This window comes from Wyeomyia smithii, chromosome 1, assembly GCF_029784165.1.
Source record: "Wyeomyia smithii strain HCP4-BCI-WySm-NY-G18 chromosome 1, ASM2978416v1, whole genome shotgun sequence".
In the NCBI taxonomy this organism is placed as follows: domain Eukaryota; kingdom Metazoa; phylum Arthropoda; class Insecta; order Diptera; family Culicidae; genus Wyeomyia; species Wyeomyia smithii.
In genome coordinates this window covers 18,269,812-18,295,161 of record NC_073694.1, presented here as the reverse complement: position 1 = coordinate 18,295,161, position 25,350 = coordinate 18,269,812, and the positions used below count along the sequence as shown (strand labels likewise).

The 25,350-nt window shown below is 40.6% G+C and overlaps 3 protein-coding genes across 4 annotated transcripts in view; 1 reads left to right on the top strand and 2 right to left on the bottom strand.

The window, feature by feature from the left end:
• Nucleotides 1-3,754: 3,754 nt before the first annotated feature.
• Nucleotides 3,755-5,740, top strand: LOC129716609 (uncharacterized protein K02A2.6-like). Its single transcript, XM_055666444.1, has one exon. The coding sequence runs from the start codon at nucleotides 3,755-3,757 to the stop codon at nucleotides 5,738-5,740; it is 1,986 nt and encodes a 661-aa protein (XP_055522419.1).
• Nucleotides 5,741-10,229: 4,489 nt separating this feature from the next.
• Nucleotides 10,230-25,350, bottom strand: part of LOC129718669 (zinc finger protein 62-like) — a 117,095-nt gene continuing 101,974 nt past the window's right edge. Inside the window, exons 5-6 of one of the 2 annotated variants that reach the window (XR_008727006.1) lie at nucleotides 10,393-10,899; nucleotides 10,230-10,295 (exon numbers count right to left, since the gene is read on the bottom strand). The gene's annotated coding sequence lies outside the window, so the exon portion shown is untranslated. Of the gene's footprint in view, nucleotides 10,296-10,392; nucleotides 10,900-11,365; nucleotides 12,008-25,350 lie in introns of those variants that run through there. The other variant, XM_055669701.1, reaches the window with a different exon arrangement.
• LOC129718705 (UDP-N-acetylhexosamine pyrophosphorylase-like protein 1) lies at nucleotides 13,369-15,328 on the bottom strand. Its single transcript, XM_055669752.1, has one exon. It carries the CDS (start codon nucleotides 15,173-15,175, stop codon nucleotides 13,730-13,732), a length of 1,446 nt encoding a protein of 481 aa, XP_055525727.1. The 5' UTR covers nucleotides 15,176-15,328; the 3' UTR covers nucleotides 13,369-13,729.

Below are 25,350 nucleotides of genomic sequence, written 5' to 3'. Positions count from 1 at the left end.
AAATTAACATCAACATAAACATGCATTTTTGCAAGGTTTTTTTCCGCTAGCAACAGCAATTGTAAAACATAAAATTCAACTAACCGCTTCTATTATAAAACTGCGAGGTACCAAAAGGTGCCAGTTGCCGATTTCTTGTTTACTGGTTTCCGTCCAGAATTCCAGCCATTTGAGTATTTTGCAGTAGCCACCAGCATCACGGGTCAAACCGGCACGAGATGACCGGTACTATTTTGTTTTTCCTCCTTTTAGCTGCTAACACCGAGCGTCCGTATGTATCCGGTACGGTTTAATAATAAAACTGATGGGGTGAAATGTTCGAACGATATTTTTTATACCAAGGCTTCGTCAGATAATTAGAAAGAAGGAGGGGCTACATAGATGATGGAATGGTAGAGACAGATGTTTCTTGAAAGCTGCGCCGGCCGCTGTCATAATATTAACACCAACACAACATGCATTTTTGCAAGGTTTTTTCCGCTAGCAGCAGCATTTGGTGAAACAGAAAATACAATTTGCCGCTTCTGTAACAAAATTTCGAGGCACCAAAAGGTGCCAGTTGCCGATTACATTGTTGTTTTTTGGTTAATCTACTAAAAGCCACCAGCATAACGGGTGAAACCGGCACGAGATGACCGGTACTATTTTGTCTTTCCTCCTTTCAGCTGCTAACACCTAGCACTGTCGTGAAATTAACATCAACATAAACATGCATTTTTGCAAGGTTTTTTTCCGCTAGCAACAGCAATTGTAAAACATAAAATTCAACTAATCGCTTCTATTATAAAACTGCGAGGCACCAAAAGGTGCCAGTTGCCGATTTCTTGTTTACTGGTTTCCGTCCAGAATTCCAGCCATTTTAGTATTTTGCAGTGGCCACCAGCATCACGGGTCAAACCGGCACGAGATGACCGGTACTATTTTGTTTTTCCTCCTTTTAGCTGCTAACACCGAGCGTCCGTATGTATCCGGTACGGTTTAATAATGAAACTGATGGGGTGAAATGTTCGAACGATACGTTTTATACCAAGGCTTCGTCAGATAATTAGAAAGAAGGAGGGGCTACATAGATGATGGAATGGTAGAGACAAATGTTTCTTGAAAGCTGCGCCGGCCGCTGTCGTAATATTAACACCAACACAAACATGCATTTTTGCAAGGTTTTTTCCGCTAGCAGCAGCATTTGGTAAAACAGAAAATTCAATAAGCCGCTTCTGTACCAAAATTTCGAGGCACCAAAGGGTGCAAGTTTTGCAGTAGCCATTTACTACTAAAGCCACCAGCATTACGGGTGAAACCGGCACGAGATGACCGGTACTATTTTGTATTTCCTCCTTTCAGCTGCTATCACCTAGCGTCCGCATGTCACTGGTGCGGTTTTGGAATCAGAATGATGGGGCGCCGGCCGCTGTCGTGAAATTAACACCAACAAAAAGATGCATATTTGCAAGGTTTTTTCCGCTAGCAGCAGCGTAAACATCGGAAACAGAAAGTGACAACAACAATAACAACAAAGTCAGATCGATTGTATCCGTTAGTGTCGACTGTGCTTGGGAAGAGAGGTAGTGATTGGCTGCGCGGTATGATTTAGACAATCGATATTAATTACCAATTTTTCAATAGTGTATCTCAAACAATAGTTTGTTTTTGTTACATAAATTTAACCGTAAAAGAATTTCTGATCGATTGATGCCAAAACCTCGAAAACCTGATTATAGATGACTGCAAAACAAGCACTCAAAACCTGACCACTTTTCTCTGGTTTTCCCTGGTTGAATTACTAGATTTTCAAATTCAGGGGCCTAACTTCGATATAGACGTTAGTCAACGTCAAAAATTATACGCCGACGAAAGAAAGGCCTATCGTGTTATGGACCCCAGAACAAGCTGTGTTTCTTGAGCTGGTTAGTGATACTCACGAGCAGATTTAATCAGGTATGTACATACATGCTTGATTCCTCCCGAAAAAAGAAACACTATTTTGAAACTGCCTGCGTGAATGATCCGGAAATCGCGGAGCCGGAAAAACTTAGGGATCCAGAGGAAGACTCCGATGATAGCAATACGTTCCACAGTTCGGCCGAGAACGAGCCCGTCTTCGAAGGATTCAGACCGCAAGAAATTTTTCGTCGATCGTTTCGCATCAACAAAGGGATTTCCTCTCGTAGTCTTATTGATGAGACATCAAACTGCCGATGATGAACGGTAGTGCTTGGAGGCGGCATTACATGATTCAGACAAAGCGGAATGAAGTACTGCGATAAAGAAGCAGTTCAATTCCCATGATCGAAATGGCACGTGGGAGCTTATCGTGGGGCTTCAAATGGTGAGTTGACAACCTGGAGGGAGCAACTGGTTTAGCTCCGGTCCTCACAAGTTCCTATCTCACGCCTCCACGAGTCACATGATCACAATAGACTGCCAGCTGAAACATGGACACAGCTGGTTGGCGTAGCATGGGCGTAGCCAGAATTTTAAATAGGGGGGGGGGGGGGCAAGCTCTTCAAAATTTTAGAAGTAAAAAATGGTACCCTAAGGTCGCTTTTTACGCGGGTTTTTTTACGTGGATTCCGGAATTTACGCGGTTTTTCACGCGGATTTCGAAATTTAAGCGTTCTCTTACGCGGATTCCGGAATTTACGCGTTTTTTTACGCGGCACGTATTCCCCGCGTAAAAAGCGACTTTAGTGTGTTTTGAGAAATAGAAATAAATACTAGTCTTTAGTGATTGTTACATCAAGGCAACCAGTGAAAAGTTGTCCTTGACATCAGAGTGGAAAATTTGATTATTCTTTGTCCAAGCCGCAACCGGGAATTCAAGATATGATTCACAAGATGGCCCAAATTTTACAGTGTATAGCGGTCCAGCGGCAGCAGCGTCGGTATCAAACCCCGGAGCAGATTTTGGAGTCCCTCTCTTCGAAAATCATTGAGTTTGTCTTTGACGAAGAAAACGGAGAGACGTTCGGACGTTGTTGTTTAACCGCTACCAGGACCTTTTCGAGAACGATGCAGGCCAGCTGAATGATGCGGCAAAGGTACGTTTACTTCTCCGGAACACCCATTCGCACAGCCGCTATCTCAACTACATTCTGTCAAAGCTTCCCAAGGACGTGAAGATTGAAGACACAGTCAAGATTCTCAATAAAATCTTCGGGCATCAAACGTCAAACGTTCCGGAAGCGGTTCATGTGTCTTTTCACGATTGTTGTTGTCCATCTGCCGATGAACACTCAGCAAGCAGAGAGCACTCAACCGCTGTTCAAATATTGTTGACCTCAGCCAGGTTTTCTTCCATCGTTATGTGCTAAACGAGCGTTCAATCGTGCATGTTCCCATGGTAGAGCAAGTGCAATTTTAACTGCTTTCTCAGTCGCAGGGAAGAAAGAACGGGCTTTAGCTAGCAGGTCTATAAGATCCAACTCTTCCAAGTTCTTACGGTCTGCTCTCATTCTGCTGCAATGTTAATACAAAACTCCCACCTCTCCAACAAAATTGTCAACTTCATAAAAAATTACGAAAATTTCGGTTTTGTGCTTGAACTCTGCTACCACCAGCTAGACAACTGAGTATGCGATGACTAAATGGAAAAACTTGGTTGTCAGAGAAAAGTAGAAAATAGATTCATTCTATTACAAGCTCTTGCTCAATCCAGACGTACTTTAATAAATAGTCAATAGTTTGAACATCTTTCATTTGTAACATTTTGGCGACGAGGATTCTTCCGGAACATTCGAAGACCGAAGATTCAAGAATGTCTACTAATCACGAAACCAATAGTGATCAAGGAGAAATTTCTAACCAAGCAATTATGAACAAGCTTCTGTTACTTCTGGACCGGCTTACAGCTACAGAAACGGTTCCACGTGATCAGCCACCAAGGAATTATCCGGAGCAGATCATCGAGTCGCTTTCGGCGACAATCAAGGAGTTTCATCATGACCCAGCCGCGAGTATGACGTTCGATCGATGGTTTTCGAAGTATGAAGATTTGTTCAATGCCGACGGGAGAGAACTGGATGACGCAGCAAAAATTCGCCTGCTCTTGCGAAATCTCAGCGTTCCAGTTCACGAAAAGTTTTTGAACTATCTCCTGCCACGACACCCACGGGATTTCCTTTTTCAAGAAGTGGTCACAAAGCTGAAATCCGTTTTTGGACACCACAAGTCTCAATTCAGCCAACGGTACGACTGTCTCCGCATTGTGAAGAACAAAGCAGACGATTATCTGACCTACGCTGGTATTGTCAATCGCCAGTGCGAGGACTTCGAGCTAAACAAGCTAACTATCGACCAGTTCAAGGGGCTCATTTTCGTTTGTGGACTTCAATCATCCAGAGATGCAGACGTTCGGACCAGATTATTGTCAAAATTGGAAGCAAACACAGCGACAACGGTTAATCTCGAGAGTTTAGTCACCGAATGCCAGCGCCTGTCGAATCTTAAACACGACACGGCACTGGTGGAGAAGAATCAATCATCTTCATCGGTCCAGGCAGTTCGGAACCCAAAGCAACAGAAGCATCCTGGTTCTCAACAATCAAGCGAGAAGACATCTCCTCGAACACCGTGTTGGCAATGTGGTGCCATGCACTTTGTCAAGGATTGCCCATTCACAAGTCATCTCTGTAAGCAGTGTAACAAGACCGGACACAAGGAAGGCTATTGTGGATGTTTCGGCAAGCAAACGAAGCCAGAATCCGCACCCGGATCAACAAGGTTCAACAGGCAAAAGAAGAGAAAAGGAAAGCATCAATCTCAATCCAACTACATCTTTTTAATCAACGCAGTAGGAGCACCTAGCCGGAAATACGTCACTGTGCTCATCAACGACAAACCGGCGAATCTACAGCTGGATTGTGGATCAGACATCACTATCGTCTCGGTTCAAACGTGGAAAAAGCTTGGCTCACCATCTATCAACAACACCTTCCATCGCGCGAACACTGCTTCGGATGCTGCACTACCGTTGAAAGGAGAATTTCAATGCAGCATGGTTATCAACGGTGAATCCAAAAATGGTACTTGTCATGTCACTACAGTAAAGGACTTGAACCTACTCGGACTAGACTTCATCGAAGCATTCAACCTGTGGAACAAGCCACTCGCCTTCGTTTGTAATCGAGTTAATCAATCTAATTTCAATCTCGATTGTGGAAACCGATACCTAAGGCGATACCCCGAAGTTTTCAAAGACACACTGGGGCACTGTACTAAAACAAAGATCAAATTGTTTCTGAAAACAGATGCGAAACCGGTTTTCCGTCCCAAGCGACCAGTACCGTTCCACATTGTTCAGAAGGTTGACGAGGAGTTGAACCGTCTACAGCAACTCGATATAATCACTCCAGTGGATTTTTCCGAGTGGGCAGCACCGATCGTCGTAGTAAAGAAGCCAGGTGGGAAGGTGCGAATTTGCGCTGACTATTCGACCGGACTCAACGCTATTCTGGAACCCCACCACTATCCTCTTCCGACACCCGACGACATCTTCAGCAAACTTGCAGGCAGCAAGATTTTCAGTGTTATCGATCTATCCGACGCTTATTTGCAAGTTGAAGTTGACGATGGTTCCAAAAAGCTCCTGACTATCAACACGCATCGAGGCCTGTTCCAGTTCAATCGGTTGGCTCCAGGAGTAAAATCAGCACCCGGTGCATTTCAACAACTGATGAGCAGTGTAATCGCTGGTATTGAAGGAGTAGAGTCTTTTCGGACGACTTCATTATCCACACAGTAACAGAAACGGACCACGATCGAACACTGAACGCTCTATTCAGCCGTCTTCAAGAATTTGGGTTCAATCTACGATTGGAAAAATGCAACTTTGGTCAATCCAGCATAAAGTTCATTGGTCATATTGTAAGTTCCAACGGTATAGCCAGATCCAGCAAAAATCAGCACTATCACGCAGCTGCCACGACCTACTGATGTCAGCCAAGTCCGATCGTTCTTGGGAGCCGTTAACTTTTACGGTAAATTCGTTAAATAAATGCACCAATTGCGACGACCGTTGGACAATTTGCTGAAGAAAGACTACCAATTCGTTTGGAGTCAGCAGTGCCAAGAGTCTTTCGTTAAAATCAAGAAAGTACTTCAATCGGATCTCTTACTAACTCACTACAACCCTGCTTTGGACATCATCGTAGCAGGAGATGCCTCGAAGACAGGAATAGGTGCCGTTATCATGCATCAGTTTCCAGATGGGCAAATCAAAGCCATTGCTCACGCTTCAAGGACACTGACGGCATCCGAACAAAACTACAGTCAAGTGGAGAAAGAAGCACTCGCTTTGGTGTTTGCCGTGACCAAATTTCGCCGCATGCTGCTAGGTCGCCATTTTAAGCTCCAGACCGATCATCAACCGCTCCTGAAGGTATTCGGATCCAAGAAAGGAATTCCACTCCACACAGCCAATCGTCTCCAGAGATGGGCTCTTACGCTACTTGGATTTGATTTCGACGTGGAATATATTTCAACTGACCAGTTTGGATATGCAGACGTTCTCTCCCGGCTGATCAGCAAACACGAGAAACCAGATGAAGAATTTGTAGTTGCTACAATCGGCATCGAAGAAGAGTTGGATAACGCCTTATGTGATTCGTTCAGCAATCTTCCAGTCACGTTCGAAATGGTTCCAACCTCAGCCATGGCCGAAAGCAGAAGGTCCTTGGAAACGAATTCATTTGGACTATGCCGGACCTATCGAGGGAATGTACTATCTGGTCATCGTTGATTCTTTCACCAAGTGGCCAGAAATCTTCCAAATTTCTTCATCAACGGCGCCATTGACAATAGGATTATTAATTAAATTAAATTAAATTAAATTTAAATTAAGATTTGGAAAACCTGATGCACTGGTTACGGATAACGGAAGCCAATTTTGTAGTGGCATATTCAAGCAGTTCTGTGAGAAATCCGGAATCACTCACATTCGTACCGCGCCCTACCATCCACAGTCAAACGGACAGGCGGAACGATTTGTGGACACGCTCAAGCGTTCACTGCGGAAAATTACAGACGGGGAAAACATACCATCATCCGAAGCGCTGCAAACCTTTCTTCAAGTATACCGCTCAACGCCAAGCAACGTGTTGGAAGGAAAATCCCCGGCAGAAGTAATGTTTGGCAGACCAATGACGACTACACTTGATTTGCTTCGTCCTACGGGAATCCATCAAGCCCAATCCACGTCAACTTCACTATCACCTTCCGCCACAACTCTAACTGCTGGAGCAATGGTATACGCCAAGGTCCACAAGAACGCCAAAACCTGGACATGGAAACCTGGAACTATCATTGAAGCATTTGGAAAGGTGAATTTCAATGTTCTACTGAATCAAGGTACGGGACGCAGAAAACTCATTCGTTCCCATGCAAATCAACTACGCGCTAGGTATGATGATACCCAGCAGCCATCACACGAAGTTCATCTACCATTGGCAGAACTGATTGCAGATTTCAGATCACCGGTTTCTGTTCAATCGAATTTGAATCCAGAACCATCCACCAGCTCCGTTTCAAGACTAGCTATGCCCATTAATGATTCCGCCGACAGCCTGGATGAAACAATGCGGACAGCTTCACCAACAATGATTGCATCAACGCCTATAGCAATCCTGCTAAGAAATGATGAGATCACACCTCGCCCAGCCAGATGCTCAAGACCGCCAAGACGATTGGAGGATTACATCCGGTACTGAAATAAAGGGGGAGATGCTACCACCAGCTAGACAACTGAGTATGCGATGACTAAATGGAAAAACTTAGTTGTCAGAGAAAAGTAGAAAATAGATTCATTCTATTACAAGCTCTTGTTCAATCCAGACGTACTTTAATAAATAGTCAATAGTTTGAACATCTTTCATTTGTAACAAACTCTTCCAACGACATGCGTATTACGTTAGCGGGATGCAGCAAGGACAACGCGTAAGCAGGTGCACTATTTTCATCTAACCGTGTTTCCAGTGAGGTTACAAGAGAATCAAGGTAAGGAATTGTCACAGCTCGGTTCCAATACTCCAAGCTAGTTGATGCAGGTGGATTTGCCCGGTACTTTTGCCGCTGCAATATCCTTGGTGGATCAACTGAAAAACCTGTGCAGTTCCACGCAACATAGCGCAAGCATTTCAATCAATTATTTTCGATCTGGCTGTTACTTTACACAGATGTTTCTATGGGCTAAAGATGTCGTTTTGTGCTATTAGAGTTATTGAAAACAAAATTCTGCACCAATGTCAACATTTAGGGGGGGGGGGGCAACGGCCTCCCCCTGCCCCCCTCTGGCTACGCCTATGTGGCGTAGCCTGGGCAATGTTGTCTATTCGGCAATAGAGTTCTCCAGGTGCGTTTGTATTAGTGCGATGTTTACGATTTATTTTTTGTTAGCTGTAAGATTTTTTTTGTCACCTGTGAGAACTGTCATCTGAAAGAGAGCATAAAAAACTACCGAGTTTGATTCACACTCTCACAAATTTCAATATACAGTGTAAAGCGGGCCGTGTCGTAGTGTTTGTGTGTTTTCGCTTGGAGAACTCTATAGCCAAGTGAGAAGGTGCGACGCGATCATTGGCGCGCTAACCATGTTCCGGCGGTAGAGGAAATGCTTCGCCAACCTGAGCGTCTGTTCACCAAGATGGTGCGGCTCAAAAAAAGCGTCTGTTCTCCATGTTACGGGCGGCTGATCTTGGTGTCAACGTGGAACTCTAAACAGTGCTGACAAGATGGTCCTTCGGCGAGACAGGGAGTTGGTGCAGGCTTTACAAGCCAGCCGTAAAAATCATCAGTACAGGAAGCAAACAATGCAAATTCGGACCGGAACTATCGGCATAGACCCAGACAACGAAAACGGATTAACGATTGGAAACTCGGATCATGGAACTGCAAGTTCCTTAATTTTTTGGGAACTACCCGCATTCTTTCCGACTTATTGAGTGTCCGCAAGTTCTACATTGTAACGCTGCAGGAGGTATGCTGGAAGGGAGTATCGGTACATACGTATAAAGATGGTTATACCATCTATCAGAGCTGCGGCAATACACACGAGCTGGGCACAGCTTTTATTGTGATGGGTGAAATGCAAAAGCGATAGCTGCCCAAGACATGACGTCAAAATCGTTATCGGAGATCTGACTTCACCGCCTCCAAGAACATGGCTATAAGTAGTACCTACTTTCAGCATACCCTTCCATATCGGTGCACCTGGAGATCACCACAACAGACCGAATCCCAAATCGATCACGTTTTGATTGATGGAAGGCACTTCTCGGATATTATCGACGTCCGAACCTACCGTGGCGCAAACGTCGATTCTGTAAACTATCTTCTGATGGTCGAAATGCGCCAAAGACTTTCGATTGTCAACAACATACGCTACCATCGCCCGCCACGGTATGACCTGGAACGACTTAAATTCCCCGAAATCGTTACTGATTACGTGCAAAGCCTTGAGGCAGCACTGCCGGAAGAGAGTGAACTCATCGAAGCCCCTCTAGAGAACTGCTGGAGTAATGTAAAAGCAGCCATTAACAGCACAGCGGGAGGTGTCATACACACTTAGATAATATCACCGAGTACGGTAAAATGAATTACCGAGATTTCAACAGCTGGGATCTCGGTAAAAATCTCGGTAATACATCAAAATACCGAGATTCTCTAAAATCAACAATAGACCTTTTTACGTACGAATGTATTAGTGCCACTAGTTGAGGAAAATATTTATATATAGCCGTTTTGTTTGCAATGCTATGTTTTAGCAGCTGGACAAATATTCAGTTGAACACTCATTATATGTTTTAAACTTGTTTTTGAATGATTTTTTTCATTCGTGATCAGAAATCGGAAGAAGCCGCCGAACATAATCGACCAAAAATGTTAAAAAGTGATAAAAGTCGAAGCAACGAGATGCGATGAATTACAGTTTGGAGGAAACAAAAGCAACTTTACGCGGGTTGACACGTTTCATAGTGTGCGTAGGTGGAAAGTCACTTATCTCTATTGACAACTTGTCAAACTTTAACGAAATTCTCGGTAATATTTTACCGGGACTCGGAAATTTCAACTATCGAATTATTACGAAAATTTCGGTAAAATTTACTGAAGTACGCATTTTGCGATTTCTCAGATAAATCAAGGAAATGATGAAATCGGTTAATTATCCGTAAAGTTTTACTAATTATTTTGTCAAATGATTCAACTTATTACAGCATTGGTAGAAACAGGAGAGTTGTGTTGCTTCCTGGAAATAAAACAAAATCCATCACTGCAAATTCCATCCTGCGAAGCGAGTCGTTAACCTACAAAATTGAGTAAGGAAAGAATTAATTGTTTTCTTTTAGTATTATATTTGCAATAAACACAAACAAGATCTGAGAAATAATATTGTATACTTACTCAACATTTTAGGTTAAACTGAATATTACAGATTTCTCCTGAATGATGATTAACCGCGAAACCTCTTCCTTTTACATCTTAATCGAAACACGAACAAAACTGATAGTGAAGCTTCCGTTATTTTGACAGTTCTATTTTTCGGAATCCGAGATCTCGGTTAAATGATGTCAAGCTTCAGAGATTCGTTATTTTAGTTTACTGAACTCGGAAATTTGCTGTTTTACGAATTTTTTCGGCAAACAAATTTACGGTATTTTTGTAAACACATTCGGTTTCCGATTTCTCAGCAATTTTGTTACGGAACAACGGTAAACGAAAATGTTTTCATGTAGTTCGGTATTTTACCGGTACTTTACCGAGAAAACATTATGCAGTTAAGTGTGTATAGTGCTGTGTGAAGATTTCGGGTGCGTTATCAAGCCCGTTTGAAATACGCGAGGGACTTCGACAAGGCGACGGTCTTTCCTGCCTCCTGTTCAACATTGCGCTCGAAGGTGTGCACGCTCCCTAAAATGAATTCAAAAATGATTAGAAAACAATTCATTGTCATAAAAAGTGGAACAACACGAAAATTGAGTAACTCTGTTGTTATTCAAAATTGTGTAACCATAGCATGGGCAAATACTGTGTATTTATTATTCAGAATGATGTATACAATTGAACTCATTTTTTGTGTTTAATAAAACTCATTTAGTTCTTAAAAAATATCAGTTTATGTGTACAAAATTATCCATTTATTGAATTTAAAACTACTCAGTTTTAAAATTGAAACCTACACAGATTTAGGTTTTGAAACTATCAAATTTTTGAATAGAAAAATATTCATTTTTGAATTTAAAACTAACCATTTACAGAATTTAAAAGTACTTAGTTTAAGAATTGAAAACCACTCAGTTTGAAATGCGATGTTAGCGTAGAGAGGGAGGTTTGTGCCGGTAACAGTCAGAACAAAACAATCAAAATCTGAACGGTGTCTAATTATATTTATTTTTTAAGTATATTTTGCTCTTTTTTTGTGATGCATAATCACTTGATATTTTACTCTCCCACAATTTTCCTGATGACACGAACAACCTGAAAACTTTTGGTTCTTTAGAATGAATAATGAAAAAAGTTTATATGTGTACCTTAAAGCTTTTTAAAATGTCCGTGACCACCTTCCCAGCGATTTTCTCATTTTTTGGAATCACTCAAACAGCCACAAGAATAGATAACACGGCCGCAAAGGCTAAATAATGGCGCACAAATGTTGAATCATGGTGCCGCCTTTTCACTCGTGTCAAATAATGGTGTCGTTTTTTCATGCTTGCTACTCAAAATTGAGTTATAGTGGTAAATTCAAAAATGAGTTATTCTTGATTAATCTAAAATCAGTGTAAAAATTACACAGAATCACCAAATGCGGTATTCATTTTTTGACGTTTCCATGCAACTTATGAAATTGAATTAAAACTAATTCATTCGCCGTGTTACTTTTCACGAGCGTGTGATAAAACGTGCGGCCTTTAACATGCGGGGCATGATCTTCAATAAATCCAGCCAGTTCATCTGCTTCGCTGAAGACGTGGACCTTGTCGGAAGGACGTTCCAGGCGGTTGCTGAACAGTACACCAAACTGAAACGTGAAGCAGAAAAGGTTGGATTGAAGGTAAATACGTCAAAGGCTAAGTATCTGCTAGCAGGAGGAACCGAGCTCGATAGGACTCGCATAGGCAGTATCGTAATGATTGACGGAGACGAGTTGGAGGTGGTTGACGAATTTGTATACCTCGGATCTTTGGACAACAACTGCAGTAGAGAAATCTGCAGACGTATTGTAGCTGGAAGTCGTGCCTACTACGGACTCCACAAGACGTTGAGGTCTGGTAAACTTCGCCCCAGTACCAAGCGCACTATGTACAAGAAGCTTGTGAGACTAGTAGTCCTCTACGGGCACGAGACATGGACAATGCTCGAGGAGGACTTTCAAGTTGCAAGCACTGGCCATTTTCGAACGACGTGTGCTTAGAACTATCTTCGGCGGAGTATGTGAGGATTGCGTATGGAGACGAAGGATAAACCACGAGATGGCGCAACTCTACGGCGAACCCAGTATCAAGAAAATCGCGAAAGCTGGAAGGGTACAATGGGCGGGACATGCTGTAAGAATGCCGGACAACAATCCCGCAAAAATGGTGTTCGTCTCGAATCCGGCCGGTGCAAGACGTAGAAGTGCACAACGAGCTAGGTGGTTAGCCCAAGTGGAGCAAGATCTTGGAAGTGCGGGACTCTCGAAAAACTGGCGACAAGCTGCTATGGACCGAGGACGTTGGTATAACATTGTGACGCAGGTGAAATCCTGAGGGATGTTTCACCAGGAAAGTAAGTAAGAGCTTACCGAACTTACACTCGGTCGCAAGGCGTCGGCTGCAGGTGGATTCATAAAATCATTAGAGATCGTTAAAAATAAAGCTCGTCTAGACACCCAGATCTACACACAGGAGTACGGACAGGATTTTGAGGAAACATTCGCCCCTGTGATCCAGGAAACCATTCGACGAGCTTTGCTGATAGTAGCATCTCAACGTAATCTCGTTCTTCGATAGCTGGACGTCAAGACTGCATACCTTTACGGAAACTTGACAGAAGAACTGTATATGATACAATCGCCTGGTTTCATTAAAAAGGGTAGATTCGGAAGTTCATCGACAGGACGAGAATTTATTCGGGGGACTGTGGTCTTCCTGTCTGAAATTTAATTCATTTCGAAAGCAAATCATATTTTTATTATAAGGCGTAAGGTAAAGATTATTTTCCATAAGTTTTACTTTCATAAGCTTGAGTTGAGAGAGAAACCTGTAATGTATGTGACTTAAATCATGTTCAGGACTTGTTCGAACCCCGGAAGCGCTACGCAGTCCGCAGTACATTCGATGTCGAACACTAGAAACACGTTTTATTTCACAAGTTAAATTAACAATTCAAACACATACAAAATAGAACGAAATCAGAGAAAACTTTATTCATAAATAAAAATATAATGTAGATTATTCACAATAATATTCATATAAAATAACACAGAAATAGTTTTTCTATTTGAAATAAAACATCGCAGCCTATGTACTATTCGTTTTTGTGATTATTATGTTCAAGGTTAGCTGTAGGTTTATATGTCAAGCTACATTCTTTAAAACCAGTCATGCAACTCCGTCGCACCAAACTTTCGCTTTTTCATTGTCTCTTTGTTATATATACTTGCTAACGCCTGGGGCACACAGTTCAATTTAGTTCTGCCTCCTATCAATTGAATAGAAATACTCTTAAAAATGCGATTAATTTGCATATCTGGTTAAATGTCTCAGTTTTCGTCATTCTCTTCGGGTGCTCTCAAGTGGACTGGACTGGATAGTGTTTTTCCTTGCACTAACTTTTGAATCCCCTCTCCTGCGTAGGACAACAATGGTGAAATTTCACAAACTGAACCTTCTACCGTACCGCCAGCGGCCTGCACATACTTCTTATGCAACTTATAAATATCTTCCCTCGCTGTAGATGCACAATCTTTTCCAGCGCTGTCCATATTTTTAAGGGCACTGAACTCTTCATCTCGGGCCACTTCAAATGCAATGAACTGTTCTGCGAATTCGAATACATCAAAAACGAACTTTTCTATCTTAATTCCATTTGGAGTTTCGGGACTAACACGAGCTCCCGTAGAATCTACGAAAGGAATCTTTTTCTTAGCCACATGCAACTTTAGTTTTCGCTCAAATGTAGAGCCAACTTTGCGCAAGAACGCGGCCGTAAAAAAATGATTACAAATATTGCCAGCACTGAAAACCAACCGGCCGTCAGGTTTTCTTAGTTCGGCAGTTTTTTCCGTAATTTCACTGTACTCAACGACCTGATGTTTGCCCTCTACTTGGCAAACCACACCGACCGCTTCGTTCGGGTGAGATTTTTCCACCACTTTAGCTGCGCAATCTGCTTTGCGTGCTATACAGTAACCAATAAAAACGGGATCGGCAACCTTTATCAGTATGTTATCAACACTGTGAGCATGCAAGTAGAGCACACCACGTCGCTCCATATCATCAAGAATACCGCGCTCGCGCAGCGCACGGTACAGTCCCCCATTGCCATCGGGGGCTTTGGCGATGCGATGTTTTTTATCCAGCAGTATTTTACCGTTGAAGTCAAAACAGGGCAGACTGCCCTGCTCGAACATAACGATGTTATTCGCTGGCAGTCCGAAATAGTTGTTCTGCTCGAAGTATTTTTTAGTTGGTTCCATGGTGTGTTCGCTTGTCATGATATACCATATGATGTGGCCACTTTTGCCATATGACTCATTGGCTAGATTTTGCAGTTTAATTATTCTTTCAGCTTGGATTCGAAATAGTGACTTGTTCGAGGGCAGTCCTACATTGTACATTCCTTTTGGGTGTGCGAATCCGAGCCGGGTGCCTTGGCCACCGGCCATCAGTAGAACACCGACTGTTCCGTTAGCAATCTGGTTCAACCCCGCTTGCCGGTATAAATTCACTTGGTCTTTATCTTCTCTGATAACGGAAAAAAGGTTATCGTCATGTATCGGTTCCATTTTATCGTCCAATTTTGTGCTGCCATCCTCCAGCGACAATGTAGCACATTTGAAAAATTCGTTGACTTCCTCCAAATCAACTTCCGCTATATCTTTTGCTAGTAGGCACTTTTCATCTTCGCTGAAATCGTTCCAATATTTCAGTAGATGTTCCTGACCACACTTGGTGAGGTTTTCTTTGAGGATACTAAGCTGTGCCATAGTGGTTCTATGACATGCAACAATGTATACTGTATTATTAAAACTGGATGTTGTTTATCTTAAAACGAACTTTTATATCTCTTGCACTTTTCACTAGAAGGCGAAAGTAAAGACTGACTTGTTTAGCTGAGGTGGCGGAGGTGGTTGATCAACGCGGTTGCCAGAATGAACATCTGGATTCTTGCCAAACACAGGAAAAGGGTCCAAGGGAAAAAAACAAACCAAAATCCAATTCACGAGCAACATGTCAAGAGGTCGAAAATGGTATATATCACAATCCGATAAAAACCGAAATGGTCATGATACGCACTTAAAATTTTTTGCCGGGTCTCGGTAATTTATTGCCGAGAACGGCATCACTGAGTGCTCGGTTAAGAAAAAAATGACAGCTGTCACATTTTTTCGTAAATCTCGGTTCAGCCTAACTGAAATCTCGGAATTCGGATATTTTGTGCCGAAATTTTAGTTTGGTGAACCGAGATTTACGAAAAAATGTGACAGCTGTCATTATTTTTTAAACCGAGCACTCAGTGGTGCCGTTCTCGGCAATAAATTACCGAGACCCGGCAAAAAATTTTAAGTGTGTAGTTTTTATTACTATTTTAAAAGTTTTTGTTATTTCAATATTTAGAATAGGGGTTTGCGGAATAGCGTATACATTCGAAGAATTCCAAATTACGTAAGCGAGGTTTTAAGTGTATAAACCTCAGCTTAGCTCAGTTCTGAGTGCACATATTGACGGTTGCTACTCTGTAATAGCTCCGACCAATTTGCACAATGAATCAACTAAAAGAACGACTTGGTGTGGTTATTCCTCGTCAAATCAAATTTAATGGCCCTTATTTTTTTGACCAATAACGGCATTGGCCACATCCTCTACAGGCAGGTGAGGATATCGTCTCTTTTGTGCAACACTGGCAGAGCTCAAATTTTTTACATTTCTGATGTCATGTCCAACGATGTCATACACGTTCCATCCCACGAAAACTAGTTTAAAAATTCCCAACAAAAAAAAAAAAAAAACAAAAACAGACACATAAATAAGACCTACGTATCACTGGCAATTTTTTGGCACACGCTGCCCCACAGTACCTCGTGCCTCATCCTATCAAACTGCTCGACAAAAAACAAACGAAATTATTTTTTTCGGCTTAACCGAACCTCGAAGAAACCCCATAAGGAACTGTCGAAAAGATCTTTCCAAAATCAATGCAGCATTTTTCGAGTGGAAACGAGATATGGTTCTACTTTCAAACATTTTTGCTTACAGCTTATTATTTTTTCACATTTATTCAGACATTAAGATGTCAGTCTCTGGTAGTAAATTTCCTCAGATTTCAAATGAAACTAAAAAAAATACTCTAAGTGGTATAAAAATTATATCGTGCTTCAGTTTTCAAATGGGCCATTTAAGCGATTTCGAGCAATTTTGATTCGCAATTTAAAAAAGGGGACAAGGATATATCTTTTAAAAAATCACGTTTTGCTAGAAAACGCAGTTTTTTCAAATGATATGTAAAAACTAGTATAGTATTTAACTAAACAACCCGATTCATGATTTACTTTAGACCTGCAAATTCTATACAAAGAAAATGATATCGTTTTAAGCGCAGTATGCAGTTCAAAAAAGAATTCATTTTCCTATCTCAATCCCATGTAAAATTCAGGCACTGAATCAGGCAATGAAATTGCTAGTACGCAGCTAAAAAGAAATCATAAACCGAAATGGAAAACAAAGTTCACTTGCTGTGAACACTGCTGTGAAGCAAAATGTCACTTTTCCTTGCACGGAATAACTAGCACTGACATTATTCAGGTACTGAAAGTGTCAGGCAGTTGGTTGGTCGTCTCACACCCAGCGATGCCAGATTAGAAGACATTAGCCTACATTCAAAATATTTTTCACGTTATAGTTACCGGAAAAGTTACGTGAATATTTTCCACTATCGTTTTCTAGTAGATTCTACGTGATTGTCATTTGAGTTCATGGAATCAAAAGAAATAATTATCGGTTTCCGTTAGACTCTACTAGAAATTTGGGAAATAAATATTGAAATTCAGTCCGCGTCCAAATTTGAGTTCATCATGACCTGGTGAGATGAATTATCCTTTGAAACTTTCAGTAGATGCATGCATTTCATGTGAGTTTCACGTAGAACTCATCTACTGGTAAACGACAAATTTGCATACCTGATTTATGACACAACATATTTTGATAATTTCTAAAACCCGTTTCCTAGCTCATAAAAATTAGAGCAATAAATGAAAATTGTACATTTCGTAAAACGTGATTGCTATCAGATATCACTCAGGTATGCAAATTCGTGAACAAAACAACAACAAAAAAACTGATAAATATTACGACATTCCCGAGGATTGTTGTTATCCGCTGCAGTTGTTTTCGTTCAGGTAACTCTTTCACCTTTGAACTGAAGCTGTGTGAAACCTTTAAGCTCAAGTCTCGAGTTTATCAGGATTTTTCGAAAATTCACTTATTTGCAAGCCATCCAGAAATTCTGTTCATGGTATGCATGAGATTTTCACGTAGATGTTATGTTTGTCACATAAATCATGCAAAATGACAGGAAATGAACAAGTATAGGAACCTTCACGTAACAATAACGTGAAAAATATTTTTAGTGTACGATGAAGACATCCATTTTTGTGACGACAACGTGAAGACATTGGAGAAAACATGTGAAGACATTGAAAAACATGTGAACGACCCGAATTTTGCATTAGTGCATTAGTGGTGACCTGTATTTTTTTGCTCGACAGTTTTCGATTTGCCGGTAAGTTTTTTCAGCCTTCGGGCTTCGGGTATAGGAAGACATTTTTTCGCGGACTAGACTTCTGAAAAAATTACCTGGCATCCCTGCTCTCACACCAGATCGCGGTTAACAAGAGTGTTCGAGTGTTCTAGAAAAAAGTAAAAATCATGCGCTCACTCACGTCAGATATCGTTACTGTGAAGCATCAGCTGTCAAAATTCCGTTTGATAAAAAGGGTGAACCTCTTTTCTTTTCAACTGCGTACCACGCTTCAGGATTGACAGCGATTTGGTAGTTAAATTTACCATATGTATTTCTTGTCAAAATAACTACACTTTTATTTGAGACAACTGTAGTGTAGTTAAAATACCCGTGAAATTTCACACCTAGACATCTAGAAGTCACTGACAATGTCTTTCATGGTAAAATTATTGTCGGTGGTAGATTCAACAACAAAAAAAGTTGTTAAAACATGGTAATGGCAACAATCGTTTACAAGCTTACAGTAAAAATACTGTGTTTTTTATGGTTATAATAAAAACACGGTATTTTTACTGTAAGCTAAACTAAATGTATGGGAAAAATGCCTGAAAAAATGCTGTAAGATACATAACGACCCCCCTTTTTCATGGTAAAAATGGCAAAAACGATGACAATGTAAAATTGATGTATCTACAATGAAAAACATAGTGAAATTATGGTATAGCCACATACATAAGACATACGTAAAACTGGCGTTTTTTTTCTGGTACACGTTGCCCCATAGTACTCCGTACCTCGCCCTGTCAAACTGCTCGATAAATAATGAACAAAATGAATTTTCTTTTTCTCGGCCTTATCGAGCCCCAAAGAAAATCCCATAAGGAACTGTCAAAAAGTTATTTACAAAATCAATGCAGCATTTTTCGAGTAGGAACGAGACAAATGCAGGGCTGCGCAGGTACACTGCCTTCAAAAACAACTCAAACAGAGATTTTTTAACAGAGGTTGGTACTTTCGAGTAGTTCATTTTGTACCAACTTTTTTGGAAGATTTCTTCCTTAGTGTTACGTATGTCTTATGTATGTGGTATAAGACATACGTAACACTCACGAAGAAATCTTCCAAAAAAGTTGGTACAAAATGAACTACTCGAATGGTACCACGCTTTAAATAAAATCACTGTTTGAGTTGTTTTTTAAGGCAGTGTACCTGCGAAGCCCTGCGTTTGTCTCGTTTCCACTCGAAAAATGCTGCATTGATTTTGTAAATACCTTTTTGACAGTTCCTTATGGGATTTTCTTTGGGGCTCGATAAAGCCGAGAAAAAGGAAATTCATTTTGTTCATTATTTGTCGAGCAGTTGGACAGGACGATGTACGGAGTACTATGGGGCAATGTGTACCAGAAAAAACCGCCAGTGTTACGTATGTCTTATGTATGTGGTATAGCCACATACTTAGACATACGTAACACTGGCGATTTTTTTTGGTACTCTTTGCCCCACATCACCCGGTACCAACACCAGTATGAACTGCTCGACGAAAATGAACGGAATGAATTTTCTTCATAGCGGCTCTACTCGAGCCCTCAACAAAATCCCTAACAAAACTGTCAAAAAGTAGTTTACAAAATCAATGCTACATTTTTCGAGTGGGAACGTGACAAATACAGGGCTGCGCAGGTACACAACCTCCATAAACTACTCAAACCAAGGTTTTTTTTACAAAGGTTGGTACTTTCGAGTAGTTCATTTTGTACCAACTTTTTTGGAAAATTTCTTCCTGCGTGTTACGTATGTCTTATGTATGTGTCTCTATCCTAATCCCATTTCTCTTGTTGTCTTGTTTTAGCTCTAACCTGTTTTTGTTTTCTTCTCTTTTCAATTACCAAAGAAAATGTCAAATCATATCAGCTCACTGAAGTGTGAACGCTCGAAGTGATATCCGATATCATCTGGCGATATCAGGTGATATCCGGCGTAGTCTGAACAAGGCATAACACTGGCGATTTTTTGGCACACGCTGCCCCACAGTACCCCGTGCCTCGTCCAATCAAACTGCTCGACAAATAACGAACGAAATGATTTTTTTCGGCTTAATCGAACCTCGAAGAAACCCCCATATGGAACTGTCAAAAAGATCTTTCCAAAATCAATGCAGCATTTTTCGAGTGGGATCGAGATGTGGTTCTACTTTTAAACATTTATGCTTACAGATTGTTATTTTTTCACATTTATTCAAACATCTTAAAACAGTCTCTGGTAGTAAAGTTCCTCAGAATTCAAATGAAACTAAAAAATGCTCTAATTGATATACACTTGAAGTTAGAGCCACTTTATGGATGAGTATCCGCAAAACCTAAAAGTTGGTGAACTCCAAGTAGATCAACGTTAGGGCATATGCGTAGAGGAATTCTTTTAATTAGACATGGTCCTCTTTCAGCTCCTAAAATACACCCAACAAGTAATTAATCACCCTGTATATCAGCTAAGAAAGTATTTTTTGAGCAAAATGTGATTTAAAAAAAAATATATCGTCCTTCAGTTTTCAAATGGGTCATTCAAGCGATTTCGAGCAATTTAGATTCGCGATTTAAAAAAGGGGATGAGGATATATCACAGACTCACGTCCAAGCAAGAACAACATTGATCAAAATTTCCGTGTAAATTTTCAAAGTAAATTGCACTATTAATCATTTGTACACTAGCGCCGCCTGGTGACCTTATCGCTACAATACATTTTTTTTTCGCTGGTGCACGAGGCTGGCGGTAGCACATACATAAGACATACGTAACACTCAGGAAGAAATCTTCCAAAAAAGTTGGTACAAAATGAACTACTCGAAAGTACCAATCTCTGTAAAAAAAACCTCTGTTTGAGTAGTTTATGGAGGTTGTGTACCTGCACAGCCCTGCATTTGTCTCGTTCCCACTCGAAAAATGTAGCATTGATTTTGTAAACAACTTTTTGACAGTTTCCTAAGGGATTTTGTTGAGGGCTCGAGTAGAGCCGCGATGAAGAAAATTCATTTTGTTCATTTTCTTCGAGCAGTTCAAACTGGTGTTGGTACCGGGTGATGTGGGGCAAAGAGTACCAAAAAAATCGCCAGTGTTACGTATGTCTAAGTATGTGCTGGTAGCGCTATCTGGTTACGGATTGCTATTGTTGATTGCGACAAATTTTCTCTCGAAAATTTTTTGTAGAAGTGCACGGGTACGTCCAATCGCGGTAATATCACATACATAAGACATACGTAACACTGGCGTTTTTTTCTGGTACACGTTGCCCCATAGTACTCCGTACCTCACCCTGTCAAACTGCTCGATAAATAATGAACCAAATGAATTTATCTTTTTCTCGGCCTTATCGAGCCCCAAAGAAAATTCCATAAGGAACTGTCAAAAAGTTATTTACAAAATCAATGCAGCATTTTTCGAGTAGGAACGAGACAAATGCAGGGCTGCGCAGGTACACTGCCTTCAAAAACAACTCAAACAGAGGTTTTTTTACAGGGGTTGGTACTTTCGAGTAGTTCATTTTGTACCAACTTTTTTGGAAGATTTCTTCCTGAGTGTTACGTATGTCTTATGCATGTGGTAATATCTTCTATAAAAAGTGCGGAAATTGGATTTGCGCACTTTTCGTAGAGACACCAACATGATTGGTTATACCCGCGCACTTCTACGGCGTTTATCATGCATCTTGCGAGATAAATTCTCCCGCAATCGACAATACTACAAAAAACTTTACACAAGTTTGGAACTCAGCTTGGACGTCTGTCTGCGGATATATCTTTTAAAAATATCACGTTTTGCTAAAAAACGTAGTTTTTTTCAAATGATATGTAAAAACTAGTATAGTATTTAACTAAACAACCCGATTCATGATTCACTTGAAACCTGCAGATTCTATACATAGAAAATAATATCGTTTTAGGAATGACAGCGACTTCACATACATAAGACATACGTAACACTAGCGTTTTTTTTCTGGTACACGTTGCCCTATAGTACTCCGTACATCGCCCTGTCAAACTGCTCGATAAATAATGAACAAAATGAATTTCCTTTTTCTCGGCCTTATCGAGCCCCAAAGAACATCCCATAAGTAACTGTCAAAAAGTTATTTACAAAATCAATGCAGCATTTTTCGAGTAGGAACGAGACAAATGCAGGGCTGCGCAGGTACACTGCCTTCAAAAACTACTCAAACAGAGGTTTTTTTTTACAGAGGTTGGTACTTTCGAGTAGTTCATTTTGTACCAACTTTTCTGGAAGATTTCTTCTTGAGTGTTACGTATGTCTTATGTATGTGGGTGAACTGTCATTGTAGCGATTTCAAGCAGTGTTAAATCTTGATTCAAAAAGCGAAGGACAACGATAGAATTTTTTTTAAATCACGTTTTACTCAGAAAATGCAGATCTTTCAGATGACATAAAAAACTGATATAGCTAAACAACCCAATTTTACGACAATTTTTAGCCTTTGCTGTAGCTTTATGAATCAGTAAAAATAACTACAATTCACTGCAGTTGTAGCGCGACTAACTACACCTTACCCACAAAATAGGTCTGAAAACGTATTGTAGGTAAACTTACAACTACATTGTTTGCTTTCCTTGTTCGATCTGGTCAAAAAAAGACGCCATTTCTAAATAAACATTTTGGAGTGGTGAGTCATTTTTAGTGCTATTGTAAATGCTATTGACCCCGAAGACATCGCGGTGAGTAGAAAAACTCTGCAAAATTTCAAATTTCTCAGAAACTGGGTTTGTTTTTTTTTATGCCAGAATCGGATGAGAATCCTGCACTTCGGCAACTCATAATCGATTCTTGGGGACTGAATCCGGAAATATACGCTATACTTATCGTATGATTACACAATCCTTTCAACTTGTCTCGAAGTATGATGCTGACTCAAGAATTTAAGTAGTTTTATTAAAGTGAAAAAAAAATAAATGTTATTGTTTGTTGTTTTGTTACATAACTTGTTTTCATTCTAGGCTGGTTTTTCCAATTTCGCTGCTGCATTAAACAAAGGTTACGAATTTGGCTTTGCTTTAATGCCTGAGCGGAGGTTGGAGAGATCAACCTTTGCATAATCACTCCTATTTTCTGAATGTTAAACGTAGTAGCAACACCACAACGCGTTATTTGTTCTAACAAACTCGTTGTTAAGATAACAAAACCAATGCTGTTAAAACAACAGCAAATAGGGCTTTGAATTCTAGTTATTTTGACAGTGAAACAGTCAAACGACTGCGTAGCCCACGGCTACTGTTTTCGTTAAAAATACTACAGGCACATACATATCACATACGTAACACTGGCGTTTTTTTCTGGTACACGTTGCCCCATAGTACTCCATACCTCGCCCTGTCAAACTGATCGATAAATAATGAACAAAATGAATTTTCTTTTTCTCGGCCTTATCGAGCCCCAAAGAAAATCCCATAAGGAACTGTCAAAAAATTATTTACAAAAACAATGCAGCATTTTTTCGAGTAGGAACGAGACAAATGCAGGGCTGCGCAGATACACTGCCTTCAAAGACAACTCAAACAGAGGTTTTTTTTACAGAGGTTGGTACTTTCGAGTAGTTCATTTTGTACCAACTTTTTTGGAAGATTTCTTCCTGAGCGTCACGTATGTCTTATGTGTGTGCTACAGGTATAGTTAAAATGAATGTTCCACGCGTTTGGTTCGGAATCGTCGGTGCTCTGTAGTTAATTTGAACCCCATTTATTAGTTAAACAACCTTTTTTCCAGTGAACGCACGACATTTTCAGGATTTACTGCAAATTATTCTGTGTTCAAGCAGCTGCAGAAGTTTCTCAAACTGCACTTTTGTCTTTTGTCATCTCTTCTCTGGCTGTCATTATCGTGGGTGTTTTTCTTCCCAAATAGAGACGCTTCGGTACCGTTGAATTCGCGGAATTCGCAACAAATTTTCAATTTCAACATGTTGATGTTACTTGTCGCGCACGCTTGCAGAAATTAAGTGTTTTTAGCAATGGGCAAGATCGATCCGATTTTTGCAAAATCGATCTTTTCTAGTCGATTTATCGATTTTTTGAATCGATTTCTCTGCGTGCGATCTTCTGCTGAATCGATCCTTTGGATGGCAAGATCGTTTTTTTCGCCTGAAAAATAAATGCGTGCAAAACGGATTGAAAACAATAGTGATTGCCTTTTTTGTTGCTAACGTAATCTGCGGCCGAATTCCGAAGAGAAGAAAATTTCTTTATTGATTGTATAAGAAATTTTTTTCTTCTCTCCGAAGAAATGTGTGCTCGGAATTCGGACACTGATCTGAAAAATGTGTCAATTTTTTACCGGGATGTCCATAGTTGAAGAATGGGCTAAAATTCAATAGACATGAAACCGAGAAAAACGCATTTCAAATGTTTTTGTTGGTTCAAACAATTGTCTACGTCCATGATAACTTTTTTCATGAGTATGTCACACCCCCATATCCAGCTTTTCACGAACGGTAATGGCGTATAGTGCACGCAGCCCATTTTGACGTTTTCTGTAGGTCAGGAAGCTGGATAACCTTGTCGTTGAGTTGAGAAAGAACAATCCGCAGCCAAATTAAGTCCCTCCAGTATTTTTAACGCAGTAACCATTTTTTGCCTTTGTAAACGCGACATCAATAGACAAACCCGTATGAAATTTGGCTAATACGCATGCGTTGTGAAATATATCAAGGATTAGGGGTGGGTGAAACGGCTCTTACGCAAGAGCGGCTCTAAACCGACTCATGGTTCACAATGATTCACGAGCGTTGACAGTTCGTGTTGTCTCAGTAAACTTCGGGTTCGCGCGAACCAAACAGTTCTGGTGCGCCCAAAGAACCGTGGTTCTTTTTCGTGAGCCGTTCGTTCTTTCGCTCTTTCCTAAGAACCGGTTCATATGAACGGCTCTTGAGCCGTTCGCCCATCCCTAGCGAGGATGAAAAGAACGACGAGACAAGTTTGCACCTCGAACTGAATATGAATTACCAGACCACAAGACCGTCTCGACATATATTGTATACAATCATTACTATCTGATTGGTGTACATTGGGGTGGCAATGGAAATTGACTTTGACAGTTTTATTTAGTGGTGTTCAAAATTTCGCCTTTACGAACAGTTAGCAAAATTTCGATTTTTTGGATAACACCCGACCTCGACGTTTTATATATTTCTAATAACCAGTTCACATGATGTAATATCGCCCATCTTGATTTCAAATCCCATACTCCAAATTTTCCGTGAAAACTAGATGTATGTATGTTTCAAGATACGCGATATCACGTGATATCTGCTATAGTGTGAACAAGGCATAAGACACTTAGCACAAAAAAAAAACTATTACAAACTGTGCTTTTCTTCATAGGTCGAGAAAGTGAAATTTAGACCAAATACTCCTGAATTCCGAT